At 38.5% G+C, this 22,384-nt stretch overlaps 1 protein-coding gene across 1 annotated transcript in view; it reads right to left on the bottom strand.

Moving 5' to 3' along the window:
- The window catches only part of ANKFN1 (ankyrin repeat and fibronectin type III domain containing 1), a 465,421-nt gene that overhangs the window by 127,506 nt on the left and 315,531 nt on the right, over positions 1-22,384 (bottom strand). Inside the window, exons 7-8 of the mRNA XM_055257387.2 lie at positions 4,883-5,077; positions 3,020-3,133 (exon numbers count right to left, since the gene is read on the bottom strand). Of these exons, the coding sequence (XP_055113362.1) occupies positions 3,020-3,133; positions 4,883-5,077 (309 nt within the window). The remainder of the gene's footprint in view (positions 1-3,019; positions 3,134-4,882; positions 5,078-22,384) is intronic.

The raw sequence follows: 22,384 nt of genomic DNA, 5'->3' as shown, positions 1-22,384 counted from the left end.
ATGACATAATCCGCAAATGAGAGGTTCAGGCAGGTGACCCAAGGCAGTAAGGAGAAAATGTGGAACAAACTTCTGGCGATTGTCCAAAGCATCAAAGCATCTGAAATAACTGTAGGTTTTCCTCTGTCAGCCATAAAAATGGGTGAGATGAGACCAAAAGATGCAAGCCTCCTTTGAATCCAAAGAGAAAACACCGAGAAACAGAGAGTAGCTCTCCTAGCCCCGTTGTACTGCATTCAGGGGGAAATTCAGAAAAAATCATGTGGGTCTCACTGAAAACTGTTTCCTAGGTTTGATGTGGAAATTGATGCCTTTAATCTCCAACTTGTGATGGCAGTTGGCCTGGTGCATGCCCCCATGGTGTGAAGAAAACTTAAAAAGGGATGCTTTTAAAAAGATGTCTACATATCAACAAACTCTTATAAAACAATATGTTGATGGGTTGAGTGTAAACAAATGAGAAACAGAAGGATTTAGATTTCCTTTCAAATACACCCTAGCTTAAGCATGAAGGAGGAAAACATTGAGTTGTCAAAATAGGCTTGAGGTTTTGCTGAACCCAGAAATTCTGGAGAATAGTCTGAGATGTTTTTGCCAAACCCTAAATACTGCAGGTGTAAGCTTTCCCTCTAACCAATTAGATAATTGCCATTTCATTCTGTAGATTTCTCAATTGTTTCTTCTTTTTCTTTTCTTTCTTTTTTGCAAACAAAATAATTACGCTAATATTTTCATAATTAAATAATTACGCTAATATTTTCATAATTAAATAATTACTTCAACCTCTGAATTAAAAACTGCACTGCTGTTCCTGTGGATACAGTAGGCTGCCAGCTGTTTTAAATAACCCTTGAGAACGGTCAGGTTAAGGACTCAATTTATGACCTTATAAATTAACACAAGGAAACCTACTCCATAATGCAACAGACAATTCTATTTATAATGCTTAATTAATCCCCTCCAGTCTCTAACAGAACCCACTTGTGACCTTTCATTTCAACCTCACCCAAATGCAAGTCTCCTGAGATGAGAAGTGTTAATATGTGAATGCGGATAGAATTTGCCGGCATTATGGGCAAGTATTAAATTGCTGACAGTCTGGACCGGTTGGTTCCTGATAGCTCACTCATCAAAGTAAGAAGGAAATGTCAAGGTGGGCAGCACTGATGAAACTCTTCATTGAAATCCTGAGCTGGAGAGAGGCAGAAAGAAAAGAAAATGTCCATATCTAACATTGCAACATTGCCCACAAATGCTTGCTCTGAATTTCAGTCTTCGCAGATGAGACAACCAAGAGAAGGTATCAGAGTTGTTTCAAAGGATGATTGTGGGGGGCCATCGTGGGTGGTTTCATTTATCTGCTATCCTTAGTACCCTAAGGCTGCCTTCTCTTAGACTGATACAGAAAATCCAGGGATAATCAATTCAATGCTGTCTTATCTAAGGTATTACAAACACAGTGGCGTTATCTGGAAAATTCTAAGTACCCAAGAAAGCTGCAGGGTGTGGGCAGAGTAAAGTTTGCTGAGACATATGAAGTTCCCCCGAGGGACAGGCCTGAGAATGAGAAAGGAAGGCATGTGCACTACTTGAACATGTTCGTGGGCAGAGAGAGCCATCGTGACCTGAATGCAAAGGAAGTCCACACTGTAGCCTGGAACCTTGGTATATGTGTGGAGAGCTTTATCAGCTTTTAGGGCTGTTCAGTGTAATTCCATATGTCCTTACGAATCCAGAAAATAGCTTTCCTTTTTTGTTCCTCGTATTCAAGAGTCAGCATAACGTGACGATTCTGTCTCTGTTGTAAGCATTTAGGCAAATTCCTTAACTTCTCATTGCCTCTGTTTTTCCATCTGCAAAGTTGGAATCATAACAATACCTGTCTCATGAGATCATTGTGAGGATTAAATAGAGTTAAAACTTTAAACGGCTTTAAATGGTGCCTGGTGCATAGTAGGTGCTATGTAAGCATTAGCTGTTGTCATCACAGTACCTCTGCAGTACCTTTTTCCTCTGGGCTTTCCCTTTCTCTTCCCAATGCTGCCATTGTAGCCAGGTCAGGCTATCAAGACCTCCTTCTTGAATAGGTTCATAATTCATTTCTTTATTCTAAATCTCTATTTCTCTCAATAAATCATACACAGTATTACCACTCCAATCTTTCAAAAGTCTACCTCTGATCCTGTCCCCACCTTATTCAATGGCTCTGCTGAATTCATCACATAAAGTCTAAACTCCTAGCCTTAATTTCAAGCCTCATTCTGTCCTTATCTGTTGATCATAGTTTCATTCTTTAATCTTAACATCCTACTATACCTTCTCATGACCCTATGCTCATTCGGAGCCATGCTATTTTCTATTCCCTCTACTTGTTCCCTTAGTTTGCTCTACCAAGGTATGTTCTTGGTTTTATACCTGTGTTCACTGTCCTTTCCATTTGGAATTTACTTTCCCCCCAATATCTTCCAGTCCAAAGCCTATTTATCCTTCATAGCCAGGCCTGAATGCCACCTCTACCCTAGGGAACCCTCACCGATCCCACCATTTTATCTTCCCTTTGCTCTTTCCTGACCTCCAATGTACTTTATCTATATTTTTGAAAAACCTCAACCCTGTTACCTGGCTTTAGTTATTGTTTTTTTTAACCCCTACTTGGTATATTCCATATCACAACCCCTCAGATCCTTGGATCAAGTCTGATTCTTCAGTGTTTCCTACTCAGACCTGTCCGCAGGCCTATGCTATGCATAGAGCAAGTCCTCTGCAAAGATGAATGAAACACTAATTGAGGGACTTGAAACGACAGCCTGGTCTTGTGGTTCTTCCTTTCTGTGACATTCTCAGTCACTTGATTGTTCCTTTACATGAGCGCCTATGGAAATATTTCAACTCCAAAAGTCAATGGGATAAAAACATTCCTATCAGTAGGAAAAACAAACACACAAAATGCACAATTGATTCTCAAACAGCAGATGCTTTTTTAAGAAGGAGTGATGAAAAAATGTCTTGGGTCCAGTACCTTTATACCTGGTTACTACAGCTGCATTGACGCTAAGAGGCTCTTGGAAGCTGACAGTGAGTGAGGTGCTGCTGGTTACCATGAGGCAGACATTGGTTGGCATCTCAGGGGCTCCTGGGACAGAAGGAAAAACACAAGGAGCTTAACACAGCAAATCCTTTTCAAACAGCGTGCCTACCTCTTCAAAGCATACCCTGAAATAAACACTATGGAAATGCTTGTTTGTAGAGCCTAATAGCTTTTGCTTTTGAACATTTTCATTAGATGTCTCAATGGCTTTTATTTGTTGCCATTGGGGTCTTATTTGAGCATTAGAACATTTTCTGAAAAGGTAAATAATACCAGTTAAGCCTTCCTGCAAACACGATAGGAGATAGGGCTGGACCAATGAAGAGAAGGGCAGGAAGTGATAGCAGGATCCTGTATTGTTGGTGGACACCCTTACGTTTTATAAAGTACATTGTTTCACTGGAGCCTTTTTCCAGCCCTGCTAGGTAGAAAGGGCAAGTAATAGCACACTCACTTTTGATATGAGGAAACTGCAGCCCCAAGTGGCCAAATTCCTTGTTGAAGAACACAGTGAAGACAAACAGCCAGGATGAAAGCCCCTGGCTTCAGTTGCCTACTTCTGGGCTCTTTCCAGTATTGACAGAATTCTAACTCACCTTGCTCTCAGGCTTTCTCCTATTACAAATGAGCAGTATTTTCTGAGAAAAAAATTTATGGCTGGATGTCGCGTCCACTAACCTCAGGTTTTAAAGGACTCCTGATGGCTTTTGGTATTGCTTTAACACGTAGAAGGTGTTTTATAATTTAGCAAATTACAAAAATTGGCATCAAGTCTGAAAATATGTCTGTTTCTAGCATTAATCTGTCCTAAATGAGGCACAATAGCAAATGCATTTATTAAAGCAAGTGCTGAATCTCTTTAAACAAACCCATGCACCAGCCTGGCTGGAGAATGTTGATGTTGAAAGCAAACTTTCATTAATGTTGCTAAGTTATTTGCTCCAAGAGAAAGGATTAGGCCTAGATTTGGTACTTAGTGTACTTAAGAAAACATCATCACTGTCTTTGGTCTTTGTCTACATCACAACTAAGTTTCCTGCAGCAGAGGCAGAGACCTTTCAAACTAATGAACTTTCCCTTATATTTAAAATTTCCAGCCTAATTTTTTTGTTGTTGTTTAGATAAGATCTCCTTCTAGAATGAGAGTTTTAATATTTCACAAGTGTTTGAATTTTATATTTTGTTTTTATATCAGGAGCTACACTCAGCATTACTTTCCAGTGCTAATGAGTATTATCCAAAAAGAAGGCTTTTCTTAAACTAACAAAAAGAATTGGTAAAGAAAATGGAAGTGCAGACAAAAGCATAATTCTTGAGTTGATTGTTCTTTTCGGTTGCCTGTGTTAACTGAAGTTCAGTTTATAGCTCTATATAAAAAATGCAGTAGAGTTGAAAACAACTTAAACTTGAGCTTGAAGCAGAAACTGGACAAACAGGCAAACAAATATTTTTCCACCTCCCTATCCCAAAATATAGCCATCTAGGGCATCAGACCATCCAGATCATTAGGCATTAGGGCATAGCGGGTGGAAAGTGCTAGATGAGTGTGACATGGTGGAGAGGGGCCAGAGGCATGAAGCCTCATGGCTGTGGTCAGAGCACCCATCAGGAGCCAGAAACTCAAGCAAGACAAAAGACCCTTTGACAGCCTCTCAGCGCCCTTGCTCCACACAGGCTGACAACGGCCATCAATGACCCTGCAGAGCTGAAAAAAAAAACCCGTAAAAGAAGACCTGGCTGTCTCAAACTGAAGCTCAGTCTAGTGAAATGTAGACGTTTTCTGCTTATACTCACTGGCATGCTCAAAGCCTGTTTTCATGCGTCTGTAGAGCCGATACCTCCACTCCCAAGCTTTCAGCTGTTTCTCTTTCTCTGTGTTGTCCAGAGTGAATCCTTCATTCTCCACCTGGGCAGACAGTTCACTCACCCTCTCCTGGGCTTCCTGGACCAGTGTGTTGAGGTGCATTGCTCGGCTTTCCAGGCTGACAACTAAAGGGAAAGAAATGGGATTACTTCTCTTTCTTTCTGGGGAAATGCTGCTTCATTGGAAGGATATATCCCAGAGTCTATCATGATTTGAAAAAAAAAAAAAAGAAATGACTGGGAAAAGTGGGATCTGTGTTTGTTATCAAGTATCTTATTATGATAAGGTCTAATTAGTGACACTTACAATCAGATTAAGTGGTAAATTCATCACATTAATATATTCCCATTGCTCTCCAGCCCTGCTGTAACACACGCCTCAATTAGCTGCTTAACTCAGCTAATTAGAATTCCACCATCAAGTACCCAAGAGGACCACTTCTCATCCACAGAGTACACATTTGTTGCCATGACCTCTAGAAGGACAAACATGTAGGGGCAAAACTCCGTATGGCCAGGAAGACCCTAAGAAAATTATCCGTGAGGCAAGTTGCATTCTGATGAAGTTTGGTTTTGTTTTTGGTAGAACCTGATTCAGATTTTCTGCCTTTAACACATTCTTCCCAGCTTATAGACATTTTTGTATGTATATCTTAGAGGCATAATTTTATTATTATTAATCAATGTATTTCTTGCTTACAAAGAGTTCCACTACTGCTGCCACAGTTGTGCTAGTGAGTTCTGATGACTGGCTGACTTGAATGTGATCAGAAGTTGATCTTTGATTGTGATATAATGGTAGGAATGATCTCCAGAGATATCAATGCTCAAGAGGAAAAGTTATATAAGCCCCTCTTGCTGAGAGAGGTTGTAGAGCTTGCTATTTCTATTTTACCCAATATGTGATAGTCTTCATTTGATTTACATCAGATTGTTTAGCCATCCTGCTCTTGTGTTCATGTCAATGAATGGGAAGGAACATACGTTTCCCTTTCTTGTGCTGAGCAGTGAGGCTGCCTCTTATGATCTCCTCATGGCTGTTATGCATATGAGGGCCTGTCATGATGGTCACTTGGTCACTTCAGAGCCCCTCCTGGCTAAGTGATAAAAGATAGCCTCAGCATGGGAATATGGTAGGGGATCACAGAACAGTCAAGTAAACCAGAATAAAGTCCTGCAGATCTGTTGCTGAAATGTGTTTGACACTCCCTGTGACCAAAACAATATATTTCTCCCTGGTGGGTGGGAAAGAAATCCAACAATTTCATTCTTCTAATTAAGGGGTAAAATATTGTGAAGATAACTCAAGTGAAAATTTGTTGGGTGTATTTTGAAATGGAAATTAGGTGGTTATATATTCATATTCTCTGTGTTCATAGGCATGTTTGCATTAATTACAGGAAATGAATACTAATTTATTATTGCCTCTGTGCACCATCAGTCTAAATTTATTTACAGATGAGGTCAATGAAAAAATTAGTTGAGTCTTTTTTCTTTTTCTTTCTTTTTTCTTTCTTTTTAAAGTTGCTGTTTAGAACACTCAGGACTGTGTTTTGCTGCAGATTTGTCATGGTTAATGAATGTTGCTGTAGCAGTCAATCATGTACTCTAAATACTGTCACACTTTTTTTTAAAAGCCTCAGTCATGAGCCATGACAGAAAAATAAACAAATAAATATAAAGCTAAAAAACTCTTTCACTGAGCAGCTACACTATGCAGAATCCCTGGGGAAGGCTAAAGGAGGCCAGAATAAATGATAATATAAGTGCTGTGGACGTAGGGAAGCAATGATGGGGTATGAACGCAGAGGTTCTGGAGAAAAAAAATACACATACGCACACACGGGCGCACACTCCAGTGGAAAAATTGGCAATATTAGTAGCCTCAAGGTGCAATTTCCTGGAGCAGTGAGATTGACAAGTCAGTACTAAATGCTGTTAATTTAACTAACTTCAGATTAATGGTAGAGTCTGCTATGACTGAAGCCCTCAAACACAGTCTCATTATAGCCTTGCTGGGAAGGTCCTAAATATAGGCATTGACAGTTTAAAACAAATTCGTATACATTTGTGTATTTTTAGACATAGGTTAGGCGTCAGAGTTTGTGTCACAGTTTTCAGGTTGATTAATTGACCCAGTAACTGCACTCTCTACCCACTCCCCCCTCCTTCTTCCACGCCAAATTATAGAGAAAATGGGGGAATTGTCCTTGTTAAGTTATCCAGTGAGCTTTTTATTGTATGCCTGATGTTTGAATTGCATGCATGCGTCAACACTTGGGTGATAGACACATGATTTATAAAAATAAATTTTTCTAATACTATGAAATCCCCCCTATTAATTTTTATATCCACAACAGTTATTACTGGTGTGAATTCCAGGTGGCATTTCAGATGGACAGCTTCTCTTGAGCTATGCTTGGCTCCTTCTGACAATTTTCCTGCTTTCCCTAGAGCCACACATTTGGTCTCTGCATTTTCCCTTTCCTTCTAGGCTTTAGATGCAATTTGAGTTATAACGGTAAAGGAATTCCACCTCTTCAAGATAATGCATTTTGCCTCTTCAGAGACTAAAGACAGAATTTTATAGCTGGGTGAGCTCTGCAAGATTATTTAGATCCCAGTGCACCTCAAACTGGGATATCTAAACTCTAACGTAATATGGTGGTGATGGTGGGTGAAGTAGGGGGTGCAATGATCATCTCTAAAAACACTATGAATGAATATGTCTTCTTGGAGCATCAAATTTTACATGCAGATTTTGATTAAGCATATTATTTAGAAATTAAATAGGTCTATTATGGAGAAGAATGGAATGTGTTTTCAAAAATTAAAGATTTTGAAAAAAGGGAAACTTTGTAAAACTCTATCCCTTTTTTCCAGGTTAAGACCACAGGTGCCCTTGAGACTATCATTTGCATCTGTTGTTAAAAGTAATTGCATGGACAAGTCAGAGAAGCACTGACTGAGCCACTGGTTTCCAACCATTTCAGCAAGCAAATCTTTATTTATTTTTTCCAGTGGATTTTTTTAATAGCTTAATAAAACACCCTCTTTTGAAAGATTTTTTTTGTCTACCAAACCAGCTGACTTATAAAGTGATCATGTTTCTCCCTATTATTAATGACCTATATAACCATCAATAGAAGCATCTGTTCAGAATGAGATAATCAACCTAACTGGGTTAATATATTTTAAGCAGAAGCAAGTAAATATGACAATTATATTAGACTGTGTAGTTTATCTTGAGTAATGGTGTGATAGTTAGGCTTTTTGAAAGCTCGAAAATTGTTCTGGGAATCCCATTTCTATTTTTGCCACCCTGGGATGGGGGCATTTTTTTTTTTACAATTGAGAAATCATATTTAATAAATCATTGTCAATTTTTATAATGTTTCAAGCCCATTCTTTGTTGATAGCCTCCACATTTATATGGTCAAGTCATTGTTGCTGTGCTTCTTATCTATGACATTATTTTTATATCCCTTCATTTGTGGATCTTAAGATGTTGCAGAAGGTTCATTCCTGTACCCCAATACAGATTCACTTCCTTTAGCTGCCTTTTCTAGCACCAATGTGCTTTAAAAAAACAAGTGCAAACAACAAGCAGTGACAGTGGCCAATTCCTCGGATGTCCAGATTAATAACTGTAGCATGCTAAAGAAAGGTCTGTGTAAATAGCTGGAGATGGTGTATGGTCCAGAGTCTAGCATAAATGTATTTCTTTTCTGAGCATTCCCTCCATTCCCCTAACCCGAATACATGCATTAGAATGTAGCAAAACCCTTTGGAAACTTCTCTTAGCCAAATGCAAACTTATCTGTTGCCACAAATGCAAAGGGGTAGGATGTGAAACGGTATATCACAAAGCTCTTTAGCCACTTCAGTTGGCGACAGAACGCAAAAGGAAAAAATTCCTACATATACACATCAGTCTGTCTCCACTTTTTATAACACTGGAATAAAATGGGAAAGTGCCACCTTTATTAATCCTAATTGAATTTTAAATGTCCTTTTGACACAACAAGGTATATACATGACACAGCTACACAACTTTTTTCAGCTGGACAACAAGTGTCAAAACCCTGTGGATGTATAGGGTAAAACAAGATTGGTCAGGAAAAGAGAATTGTTCCTATAACTGGTAATCTGACACAATGTCCTACTGCCATTAAAAAAAAAAGGTCCATTTTCAGCCGGGCGCGGTGGCTCCCACCTGTAATCCCAGCACTTTGGAAGGCTGAGGCGGGCGGATCACCTGAGGTTGGGAGTTTGAGACCAGCCTGACCAATATGGTGAAACCCCGTCTCTACTAAAAATACAAAAATTAGCCTTGCATGGTGGCCGGCACCTATAGTCCCAGCTACACGGGACGCTGAGGCAGGAGAATTGCTTGAACCTGGGAGGTGGAGGTTGCAGTGAGCCAAGATCGCGCCACTGCACTCCAGCCTGGGAGACAGAGCGAGACTCCGTCTCAAAAAAAAAAAAAAAAAAAAAAAAAAAAGTCAATTTTCAGTTTATTCAAGTTTGTTTTCATGGTGTTTTATACCTGTTGACTTTCGTAATTTGTGTATGCCGATCTCCATCAAAAGTTTCATTCTCTGGATCAGAGTCAGTGATGTCAGAATATCTATAATGATCAGGCTCATTGTCACTAACATCTGGTGTTACAGAAGTGTAACTACTAGCCTCTGGATTTGATGGTAGAATGGGGCTATTTTCAACTTCCTTCTTTTAAAGATGAAGAAATTGAGACCCAGGGAGATGGGATGACTTATTCATGATCTTCATCTAAACCTTAAAGAACTGAGTGGATTTTCTCTAAACCAAATAGAATACAAATCAACCTATTATTTATATATTACGATTTCCTGATTGTTATCTCTTTGGTATGAAATTGGTGAACTCAGTTTGGCTGGTTGGTTTGATTTAGAAAATAGAAAGGCTATGTCTCTTTTATCATTCCTGCCCATCCACTTCTCTTTTTCTTGGATTAATTCCCCTTTCACTTCCACCCACAGGACACTTTTCCCTGGAGGCCATACTCCTGATCTCTTTGCAAGGTTTGGTCTTTTCTCTCATTGCAGTTGGTTCCTTCTCCAGCCAAGCAGCTATCCCTCTGAGCAGCCATGCCAGCACAATGGAGGGTCTGTGACTGTGTGGTAAGCAGTCCAGCAGGAGCAAGACCACTCAGTGGCTCCTGAAACAGGCTCTGTGCTATTGTGGTGTTTAATTATCAGCAGCATTTCTACCTCCCAGTGCTTCTGAGTGGGCATTTGTTATAAGACCTACGCAGCTAATTAACTACGGGATGGGGTGGGGGGCGGGGCAGGAACTTTGTGTTCGAAGAATACAATTAGAGTTACTGTTTAAATCCCGAGATAAATAATGATCAGGGACTGAAGGGATTTTCTTCAACGTTAGAATCTAACCTATGGATTGCTACTTACGGTTTCTTAATTTTGCCCTTGCCTGCAATTGCTAAATTTGGGCCTTGTTGATAATTGCTTAAAGCTTGAAAATACAATGAGTGTAAAGTGTAAACTAATTTTAATTTTTAATTAAGGATTTTAGGGAACAATTTATTTCGCTTGCTTGAAAAAGACGGACACATTTGTCTATTACTAATGATGTGCCATTTTTCAATTTAGTAACAGCTTTTCTGTTATTATGGGTATGTTCCTCTTTTTTAATGATGAGAAAATGAGGCACTAAGACAATCATTTAATCTCAGAGTTAGAAGGATACCTTACAACTAACCTCAGATACCTCTCCTTTAGTACCCTTGGTCCTGTGTAATTTCCTACATGAGGGGAACTCACTGTTTACTGAGATGACCTTGTCCATTTTCATACAACTCCGAATTTTAAAGTTTCCTTACCCTGAAGTGAAATCTGCTTTCCTATTACAGTCATGTCTCACTTACTGACAGGGGTATGTTCTGAGAAATGCATCGTTAGGCAATTTCATTGTTGTGCAAACATTACAGAGTGTACTTACACAGATCTAGCAGGTATAGCCTACCAGATAGCCAGACTATATTGTATAGCCTATTGCTCCTAGGCTACACACCTGTACAGCATCTTGCTGTACTGACTACCATGGGCAGCTATAACACAATAGTATTTGTAAATCTAAATCTATCACAACATAGAAAGAAGTACACTAAAAATACTAAAAATATGGCATAAAGGATAAAACATGGTAGAGCTATACAGGGCATTTACCCTGAATGGCGCTTACGGGACTAGAGGTTGCTCTGGGTGAGTGGTGAGTGAATGTGAGGACGTAGGACATTACTGACACTACTGTAGACTTCATAAACACTATGCCATTAAGCTACACTAACTGTATAAAAAATTCTTTCTTCAATAATAGATTAGCATAGATGGACAGCTTCTCTTGAGCTACGCTTGGCTCCTTCTGACAATTTTTCTGCTTTCCCTAGAGGCACACATTTTGTAACTCTTTGCTTTATAAACTTTTAAAAACTTTTTGGGTCTTCTGTAATAACAACCTACAACACAAACAAACAGTACCGCTGTACAAAAATATTTTCTTTATATTCTGATCCTATAAGCTTTTTAAAAATTAAAAAAAAATTTTAAACTGTTTTTGTTAAAAATCAAGACACACACACGCTAGCCTACGCCTGTGCCTAGGGTCAACATTATTAATATCACGGTCTTCCACCTCAACATCTTATCCCACTGGAAGTTCTTAAGGGGCAGTAACACGCATAGAGCTGTCATCTTTTATGGTAAAAATGCCTTCTTCTAGAGAACCTCCTGAAGGACCTGAGGCTGGTTTACAGTTAACCATTTTTTTTTAAATAATTAGAAGGAGTGCACTCTAAAATAATGATAACAAATATAGTAAATATATAAAACAGTAACATTGTAGTTTAGTGTCATTATCAAGTAGTGTGTCCTGTACATAATTGTATGTGCCATACTTTTATATGACTGGCAGCACAGTAGGTTTGTTTAAGCCAGAATCACAATGAACATGTGAATCATGCATTGCACTGTGATGTTACGACAGCTACAACATCATTAGGCAATAGGAATTTTTTAGATCCCTTATAATTTTATGGGACCACCTTCATATACGTAGCTTACCGTTGACTGAAATGTTATGCACATGTGATTGTATTTCCAAACTGCAAGCAATGTGATAAAAGGGCTTTGGGGTCCTAGAGATCAAGTGCCGCCCTTACATATGAGTGATCCTAACTAGTTACTCTGCTATATTAAGCCCAAGTTTCTCATTTGTAAAACTGGCGTTATAATAGCACTTGTCTTATAACTTGTAACAAATTAATGATAATCTTTACATAGAAGACTGTCTTAGTGGAGGTTTGCTTATTATTGTTTGCTTATTATTATTATTACATCCATTGATCTTATATTTTTAGAAGCACACAAAATAAATCAAAATACTTGTTTTATAAAATAACTCCATGTTCTTCCATCAAAAACCCCTCTTGCCCCGAATAAAATTTTTCCATCCTAGCTACTGTTCAGAAATATACACTAGTAAGTCTATCAATTTCAACCCTATCTGTTATTTCAAGGCAGAAAACAAGGTCACTTAGATTTGACCATTGCATTGTAACGAATATACTCTGGGCAGTTAATAAAATTTATTTTTGCTGATTATAAGCGACAACCTTCTAACAACTTCACCACTGACTTGTTTTAAAGTAGGAATGACAAAGTAATGTAGGGGAATTCTAAAAATTAAATATTTTTAATTCAAAAACTCTTATACCAGAGAAACACAAAACATAGTTCCAATTTACCCATCTTAAGATTCAGGACGCAAGACTCATTTTGGCTTCACTTAGGTCTCAAGCTCTTATTACATTTTCAGATTTTCCCAAGGACATTGAGATGTGGTTCCAAAAAGGTTTTAGAGATCTGGAGATTAAATGTTTCATTTTAATTACTGTGAAACTTTCTTCTCCTACAACTTATTACACCCAGACATGGGGCTCTGAAGTGTTCTCTGCAACTTTCCAGCAGAATGTTGACTCACAAAGTCCTTATATAACTTAGATTGTAACTGGTGATTTCTTAAGAAGCCAGAACAAGTGACATAGAAAGGAATTTTTGGGACTCATCAAACTCAAAGGGTTTGAAAATGGACATCTTCTCTAAAAGCACAACATGCAAGACACTTGAGTGGATTATTTAGGAAATTCAAAGGAGATTGCCCCATGACATCATAGGAGGTTTAAGTAATGAAACAAGGTAACCATGTCTTCTGCCAATATTTTCAGTGCTGTTCATAGACATATAGTATGAGCCACATCATTTAAAATTTCCTAGTAATGACAATAAAAACACAAAAATAAATAGGTGAAATTAATTTTAATAATATATTTTACTTAACTCGATATATCCAAAATGCTACCATTTCAACATGTAATCAATATAAAATTTATTAATTTTATATTTTATGTTATTTTTGGTACTAAGACTTTGAAATCAATGTAATTTTACATTTAGAACACTTATTCATTTGCACTAGACACATTTCTTTTTTAAATTTTATTTTTTTATAAATTGATAATAATGCCATATGTATTTATGGGACACAAAGTAATGTTACGATTTGTGAATACAATGTGGAATAGTTAAATCAAGCTAACTAGATGTATTCATCACCTCAAATATATATCTTTTTTTGTGGTGAGAACATTTGGAATTTACTCTTTTACCAAATTTGAAATGTACAATACATTGTTATTAACTATATTCATGACATAGTGCAATAAATTTAATAAGACCAATTGTTTCTCCTGTCTAACTGAGATTTGGTACACTTTGACTATCATCTCCCCATTGTCCCCAACCCCCTGACTCTGTAACCACCGTTCCACTTTCTGCTTCTATGAGTTCAATCGTTTTAGAGTCCACAAGACTCTAAATAAGTGAGAACATGAGATATTTGTCTTTCTGTGCATGGCTTGTTTCATTTAGCAGAACGTTCTCCAGTTCCATCAATTTTGTCACAAATGACAACATTTCCTTATTTTTTAAAGGCTGAATAGTATTCAATTTTGTATATATATAATATATAACATTTTAAAAATCCACTCCTCTGTTAATTGATACTTAGGTTAATTTCATAACTTAGCTATTGTGAATAGTGCTGCAGTGAACATGGAAGTGCAGACATCTCTTTGACAAACTGATTTCAAATCTTTTGGGTAAATACCCAGAAGTAGGATGACCAGGTCATATAGTAATTCTATGTTTAGTTTTTTGAGGAACCTCCACTCAGTTTTCGTAATGGCTGTGCTAATTTACATCCCCACTAACAGTGTACAAGCGTTTCCTTTTCTCCATATCTTCACCGACACTTATCTTTCATCTTTTTGATAATAGCCAGTCCGACAGGTGTTAGATGATATCTCATTTCTCATTGTGATCTTAATTTGCATTTTCCTGAAGATTAGAGGTACTGATCATTTTTTTCCATATATCTGTTGGTCATTTGTATGTCTTCTTTTAAGAAACCCTATTCAGGTTCCTTGCTTATTTTTATTTTTATTTTTTTTTTTTTTTTTATTTTTTTTTTTATTATACTTTAGGGTTTTAGGGTACATGTGCACAATGTGCAGTTTTGTTACATATGTATCCATGTGCCATGTTGATTTCCTGCACCCATTAACTCGTCATTTAGCATTAGGTGTATCTCCTAATGCTGTCCCTCCCCCCTCCCCCCACCCCACAACAGTCCCCGGAGTGTGATGTTCCCCTTCCTGTGTCCATGAGTTCTCATTGTTCAATTCCCACCTATGAGTGAGAACACGCGGTGTTTGGTTTTTTGTCCTTGCGATAGTTTACTGAGAATGATGTTTTCCAGTTTCATCCATGTCCCTACAAAGGACACGAACTCATCATTTTTTATGGCTGCATAGTATTCCATGGTGTATATGTGCCACATTTTCTTAATCCAGTCTATCGTTGTTGGACATTTGGGTTGGTTCCAACTCTTTGCTATTGTGAATAGTGCCGCAATAAACATACGTGTGCATGTGTCTTTATAGCAGCATGATTTATAGTCCTTTGGGTATATACCCAGTAATGGGATGGCTGGGTCAAATGGTATTTCTAGTTCGAGATCCCTGAGGAATCGCCACACTGACTTCCACAATGGTTGAACTAGTTTACAGTCCCACCAACAGTGTAAAAGTGTTCCTATTTCTCCACAGCCTCTCCAGCACCTGTTGTTTCCTGATTTTTTAATGATGGCCATTCTAACTGGTGTGAGATGGTATCTCACTGTGGTTTTGATTTGCATTTCTCTGATGGCCAGTGATGAGGAGCATTTCTTCATGTGTTTTTTGGCTGCATAAATGTCTTCTTTTGAGAAGTGTCTGTTCATGTCCTCTGCCCACTTTTTGATGGGGTTGTTTGTTTTTTTCTTGAGATGGAGTCTCGCTCTGTCTCCAGGCTGGAGTGCTGTGGCGCGATCTCGGCCCACTGCAACCTGTGCCTCCGTATTCAAGAGATTCTCCTGCCTCAGCCTCCCGAGTAGCTGGGATTACAGTAGCTGGGATTACAGGCGCCTGCCACCATGCCCAGCTAATTTTTGTATTTTTAGTAGCGACACTGTTTCACCATGTTGGCCAGGATGGTCTCGGTCTCCTGACCTCGTGATCCTCCTGCCTCGGCCTCCCAAAGTGCTAGGAGTACAGGTGTGAGCCACTGCACCTGGCCACCTATTTTTAAATTGGTTTATTTATTTTCTTCCTGTTGAATTGAATTCCTTACATTTTTTGGACATTAACCCCTTACTGGATGTACGGGTTGCAAATATTTTCTCCCAATACACAGGTTGTCTGTTAACACTGTTGTTTCCTTTGCTGTGAAAAAGTTTCTTAGTTTGTTTTAATCCCATTTGCCTACTTTTGCTTTTGCTATCTGTGCTTTCGGGCTTATATGCAAAAAATCATTGCCTGGACTAATGTCATGTAGTTTCTCCCCTATATTTTCTTCTAGTAGTTTTACAGTTTCTGGTTTTATGTTTATGTCTTCACTCCATTTTGAGTTGGTTTTCGTATATGGTATGATATAAGGGTCCAATTTCATTCTTCTGCATGTGGATATCCAGTTTTCCCAACACCATATATTGAAGAGACTATTCTCTTTCCATTGTATGTTTTTGATATCTTTGTTGAAAATCAATTTACCATCCATTCATGGTTTCATTTCTGGGCTCTCTATTCTGTTCCATTGGTCAATGGAATAGCTATATTTCAAATGTTTGATAGTCATATGTGGCTAGTGGATTCTGTGTTGGACAGTGTAGTTTTAGAACATAAAAATTATACATATTTTAAAAAGTGCTTCTATTGGGAAGTGTTTTGGAATACAAACTGTATAACTAATGGGTAAAATATTTAAATTCTTTACCAGAAACTCTTGGGTCATTTTATTTTGTTTTTGAGAGTTATGTTAGCTAACAATTTTTAGAAATCAATTACAGTTGGCCAGGTAATGTGATAAATGTTTTAATGGTATTATTCCACTTAATTCTCAATAATCTTATATGGGCAAAAAGGTAGCCAGCTTCCAGGAGGGCCTGCAGTGACCTATGTCTGCTTATATTCACACCCTTGTATAGTTTTCTCCTACACTGAACAACCAGGGTTGTTCTGTGAGATCAGCAGAATTCTGCAGAAATGACACTAGGTCACTTCTGAGATTAGGTTATTCACATCACTGTTAATTCCACCTTGGCTGGTCTCTCTTTCTCTCTTTCTCAGATCATTTTCTCTGGGGGAAGCCAACTGCCATGTCATAGAATAGCCATATGGAGAGACCCATATAGCAAGAAATGTGGGGCGCATGCCAGTACCCACTATGAGTAAGCTCGGAAGTGGGTCCTCTAGCTCAATCAAGCCTTAAAGTGACAGCAATCTCATGGGGTCACATGAGATTGTGACTGAGCCATAACCATCCAGCTAAAGCCATTCCCAGATCTCAGACTCACATGAGACAAACATTTACTATTTTTAGTTGCTGTTTTGGGGGTAATTATTACATAGCAATATATAATAATACAAGTTAGGTACAATTATTATATCCATTTTACAAATGAAGAAATGGGGCCACAGAGAGGGTAAGGAATTTTCCCACAGCTACAAAAAGATGTGGGATTGGAAGCCAGAACTCTGACTCCAGAAATTTAATTTTTAGCCTTTTCTAAGGGTTTAATTTAAAAACTGCACCCCAAACAATTCTATTGTTGTGTTTATGTTAAAACTCATGGGGAAAAGTCTGCATACCCTCTAAACTGACAACAATGGATATATTTTGGGTTTTGGGGGATGGGAACCTAGAATGTGTGTGCATGTGGGGATGAGTTGGGTGGGCTATCAAAGATACCTTTTAACGTTATCTATAATCTTTTCATTTCTGACAAGGAGAAGATATTCTATGTTGCATGTATATTTAAAAATTTTTTAAAAAGAAAAAAAAGATGGCTATAAAACAACATGAATGAACCTGGAGGACATTATTCTAAGTAAAAAAAGGCAGACATGGAAAGACAAAATGGATGATCTCACTTAAATCTGGAAATTTAAAAAGTCAAACACATAGAAACAGAGAGTAGAATAGTGGTTGCTATAGGCTAGGGGTGGGGAAAATAGGGAGATATTGATCAAAGGGTACAAATTTTCAATTAGTAGATGAACAAGATCTGGGGATCTAATGTACAGCATGGGTGGTGATGGATCTGTGAATTAATTTGATTATGATAATCTTTATACAACATATGTATATCAAGTAGTCACATTATATACCTTGAATATATACAATCTTGTCAATTAAATATTTTAAAGCAAAAAAACCAGAAAAATGCAACTATCCACTCAAAGAACAGGTGACACGAACTTAGGCTTTGGCCACCTGGTATTTAAATAATTATTTGAAAACATAAAAAAGATCAATGAGCCCGATACTAAGTAAAATCATTCTTTTCATAAGGGATAATATATTCACACCCCTCAAAAGAAATAGGCTTGGGATTGATTCAATTAAATTCAACTGAGTGTCTACTGTTTACTGGGGATTCAGTAATAAATGAGAGAGGTGCTGTCCTTTGGAATTTATGTTCTGTTGCAGAGGAGATGAAAATAAGCAAATAAAAACATTGAAAAAAATCATAAGTGCTATGCACAAAATGACAAGAGAGTGATGTGATGAGAAAATGTCATTTTAGACTTTGGACTTGGTGAAAGCCTCTCTTGAAGATGTCACATTTAAGCCAAAATGTGAATGTTAAGAATGATTTGACCATGTAATGAACAAGATTAAAAGCATCCAAGCATTCCAAGTAGATGGAACAGCCAGTACAAAGGCCCTATGGTAAGATAGCCTGGCACGTTCCAGGAACAGAATGGAGGATGGTGTGTGTGAGCAGTGTGTAGTATAAGATGAGTTTTGAGGAACAGATTTGTAAGTTAGGGTGAAGATCTAAACCCTGATTTTAGTGAAGCAGAAAAAAATATTGAGGGCTTATTATAGAGACCTAAGGCTTGTTCTTTACATATTCTTATTGGCTGCAAATCTTTGTCCTTTGAGGGTGGATTTGATTTCAGGAAATCTCTCTAAATAATTTGAAGCAAAGTCTGGCGAACACAGAGGGTGATGACGCTAGGCAATGCTGTTTTGGAACAAAAATCAGGTGTGACTCTCAGCAACTAGTCAGATTTTCTCGTAAACTGACTCTGAGGACAATTCCAAAGTGTTCAGAGCAATGGCAGCACTGTTGGAGCAAGTGTGGGGTCTCCCAGGAGGACCATGTGGAAGGATAACATTCGCTTGGATTGTAGACTTTCTAGTGTGTTTGTTTACATAAAACCAGCCTCATTAGTTTATAGTCACACCTCTTAGACATGGCCTGACCAGTCCCAGCACAAACACGAACCCCTTACTACTGCAGAAATGAGTGGTGCATCCTGACAAGACTGCCAAAATTGTAACACTGGTGTCTGCACCATACTCAAATGACAGCAATTCTATAATTGCATTTTATGAAGTAACTGGACACAACAAATTCTGAGTGACACTTTCTAGTTCCACAGGCACCATCTGAGAGAAAGTGAGAGGGAGGCATTCACCAAGAAATGCAGAGGGAGAGGAGAGGGACTAGAGAGAAGGAGAATGTAGCTAAGGGAAAGGGCAGAAAGACTGAAACTGAGAGGTATTCCACCGTTCTTACTGGTCTATATAATTAAATAGTGCAAAAATAAAACAACTAGGCTACATCTACAATCAAATTCTGTAACAATGTCTGGCAAACAGTAACAGTGTTATTAACAACAAAAGATACCCCAAAGTTTAAGTTACTGGAAGACTTGAAGGTTTTTTTCCATACATTCTGTGTATACGCATGTGTGTGTGTGTCTGTGTCTGTCTATGATACACATAACAAATGTATATTTGCACACTAAGACTTGACATCTGTGACTCCCAGTAGCATAAGACAGGGCTGTCACAAAGGCTAAAATTTCAACTGTAATTTTCTGAGCATCTACTATGTACTAGGTACTGGAGTCAAAGAATGAAATAAAATCTCTGTGAGTGACCAAATTTGTACACAATAGGCAAAAGAGCTAGTTTCTTTATGATTACAATCTACGGGGCCTTAATGGCCATCTCAGAAAGGCAAGACTCCCATCGATGATTCAGCAAATTCCTAATGGAGGCTATTGGTTTGAGGGTGGGGGCAGAATATAAGTTAGTCAGAAAAAGGGAGGGGTTATATATACAGAGACAACAAGTCTTTCTTTGATAGCAGTTGTTCAGTTGAGCATGAGTCATAGCGACTGGGATCCTAAGTGTATGAAATAGTCCATGGCACACCCATGGGTACCCTGTGGTGCCTCTATACATTGGCTTTCCTAGTTGCAGTCCTTTCAGATTCGGTGGCTGTTTTCCTAAGCTCAGCACATCAGTCTGCAAGAAAGTACTTGGGACTCTACTTCAATAATGGCTGATTGTTTTTCTGCAAGGAAAGAATATTACTTTGTGCTGTTTGCAAAAAAGGTAGGAGGAAAAGAAAAAAGTCATCGAATAAAGACAGTAGATTCATCTAATAAGTAGGCTGGGGTTCTGTATATATTTAACTTCAGAGCAGTGTGCAAGTTTAGATGGCCGCTTCTGGGATTTTTCTGAGTGAGGAAACATACATGGTTGAGTTCCAAGCTATGCATATAAATAACACATCCATGTGGCTCTGGCTTCGAAGGGATCAAGATAGAAGACAGGCCTGACCAATGGTTTAGGAGTTAAGTCCCTAAACCCTCTGTGTCACTGTGATTCCTGTTAAGAAATGGGGAAAACTACAGAGGATGTTCTCCTGAATTGTGTGAGGATACTTGGTTGGCATAGTGAAAAGAATACTGGGCTAGTTTTCAGAAGAGAATACACAGAGAAAGAGAAGAAAGAACATTAACCTTGTTGGAAACCCTGGACTCTGCACTCTGCTTTGAAATATGTAATTGTCATTAGCAGAGGAGCAGATGGAGAGCCAAAATAGGGAGTTAATTGAGCATCTAGTGTGTAACAGTGAGTATGCCGAAGCTTTCTCACAAACAGCAAGGCAATTAATACAGAGCTGGGTTCAGATCCTGACTGCACCACCTATTAACTTTGTTGTGTTGGGATAACTATCTGACCTTTAAAATTCCAATTTCTTTATTGATAAAGATGAAGAAAACAACTTCTCCCTCACAAGCCAGTTGTGAGGATCAAGGGAGATGATGTAGACAAAAGCATTTTCGTAGGCGTAAAACACTCTAAGAGCTTCAGTCCTCATCGTTATTTTTCCTCTCTTATATATCCTGCCTCTTTGGCTTCTGGGGAACAGTTTACAGCAGGTGTTTGCTTATCTGTTTCTGGCTGGCAGACTGGTTTTTCTCTTGGGCTTGCTCAAACTCATGTACAGAAGCATTTCTGCTTCTTTTGTATTTGATATAGAAAGTGAATTAAAAATGCCTGAAAACACTGTTTTTCTGTCCTGCCTCTCTCCAGCAGGACTGACACCTTAGTGCACACAAGAGAACAAAGAAATACATCGTATGACTTTAGCAAACAGTAGAAAGGGAGAGGTGCAGGGGCCCAGAGGCCACGGCCCTCCATATTGGTTATGTGGAAAGGCAGTGAGTTTGTGTGGAAAGATTCCAGGTGTTGGCATCCTACAGATTTGGGCTTGAGTCCCTGGCATCCCTATTCATTTGCTGGATGCGTGACCTTGGGCCAGTCAGTTAACTTCTCAGAATCACAAGTTCCTCCTCTTCAAAGTGGAGTTAATAACTTTATCCTGTAGGGTTAGTGTGAAAACCAGAGATGTTGTATGTGGAGACTTCATAGGTACACAACCAATACTGCATTGCCATTTTTACGCATGTGAGTCTATATGTGGTAGTATCTCTTTGCCTACTTAGGTAGCCAAGGTGACTGAGGTGTCATGTTTCCTGGAGGCTGAAACCTGGGTTTATCTCCCACCATTTGTCCTTTACAACTTTGTGATGGTAACATGGCTATCATTCTAGAGAATAGAGAGGAAAACCAGGGATCTCTTGAACAAATTTGCTTTTGGTTTAACTAGATATTTAGTACTTGAGTTCTTTTATAGAGGTTTAATTATGCACAGGGGGCTTTGGGAGGTAGGGAGTCTTACTGTTTTCACAGAAAATGCAGAGTTCTTTGTAATGTCACAGGTAAGTGAGTAGGACTAATGTTTCATCCAGCCCAGTGCAGGATGGCCATGGCAACATCTGGATGAATGGTCTCCTTGTTCCTGTAGAATGGGGCTCAGTCTGCATTCTCCATGTTCAGACCCTCTGATTCTCTCTCCACACTTCTCTCACTGGCTCTTTGGGACAGACGTTGTTGCAGAATAAACCAGAAGGCAGCAAAGATGCCATTTCAATTTCTTCCATCCTCATTTATCATCCTTCCAAATCCTCCAGTTCCACTAAAAAGGGGCAGCACTTTGACTATAGAGCTCTTTTGAAGAGCTCAAATCATACTGAATCCAGATCTTCACTGTCTCTGTCATGGATGTGGTGAGCTTAGCATTTTTAAAATAAGAAATTTTCTGATACAAAGATCTGCTTTTGTACCTAGTCTTTGGGTGGTGGCGATTTATGAAATTTAGGAGCAGAGATGTGACCTCTAATTATATATTTGCTTGCTTCTCTTTCAGCCTTCTGGGTCTCACCACTTGGAAGTAAGTGAATCAGTATTAGTGAAACTAACAGTTTGATGAGTTTACTTTTTTCTTTTAGGAAACATAAAAACAGTGGCTCACAGCCATTGTGGTCAATGGGTCAGAGAGGTTTCATTAAGGGGAATGTGAGTGCCTACTTCATAATGTTGCTGTGAGGATTAAAGGAGTCAATAC

The sequence above is a fragment of the Symphalangus syndactylus genome, chromosome 20 (genome assembly GCF_028878055.3).
Source record: "Symphalangus syndactylus isolate Jambi chromosome 20, NHGRI_mSymSyn1-v2.1_pri, whole genome shotgun sequence".
In the NCBI taxonomy this organism is placed as follows: domain Eukaryota; kingdom Metazoa; phylum Chordata; class Mammalia; order Primates; family Hylobatidae; genus Symphalangus; species Symphalangus syndactylus.
The sequence above is the reverse complement of the archived record's forward strand: the minus strand, read 5'-3'. Positions and strand labels throughout refer to the sequence as shown.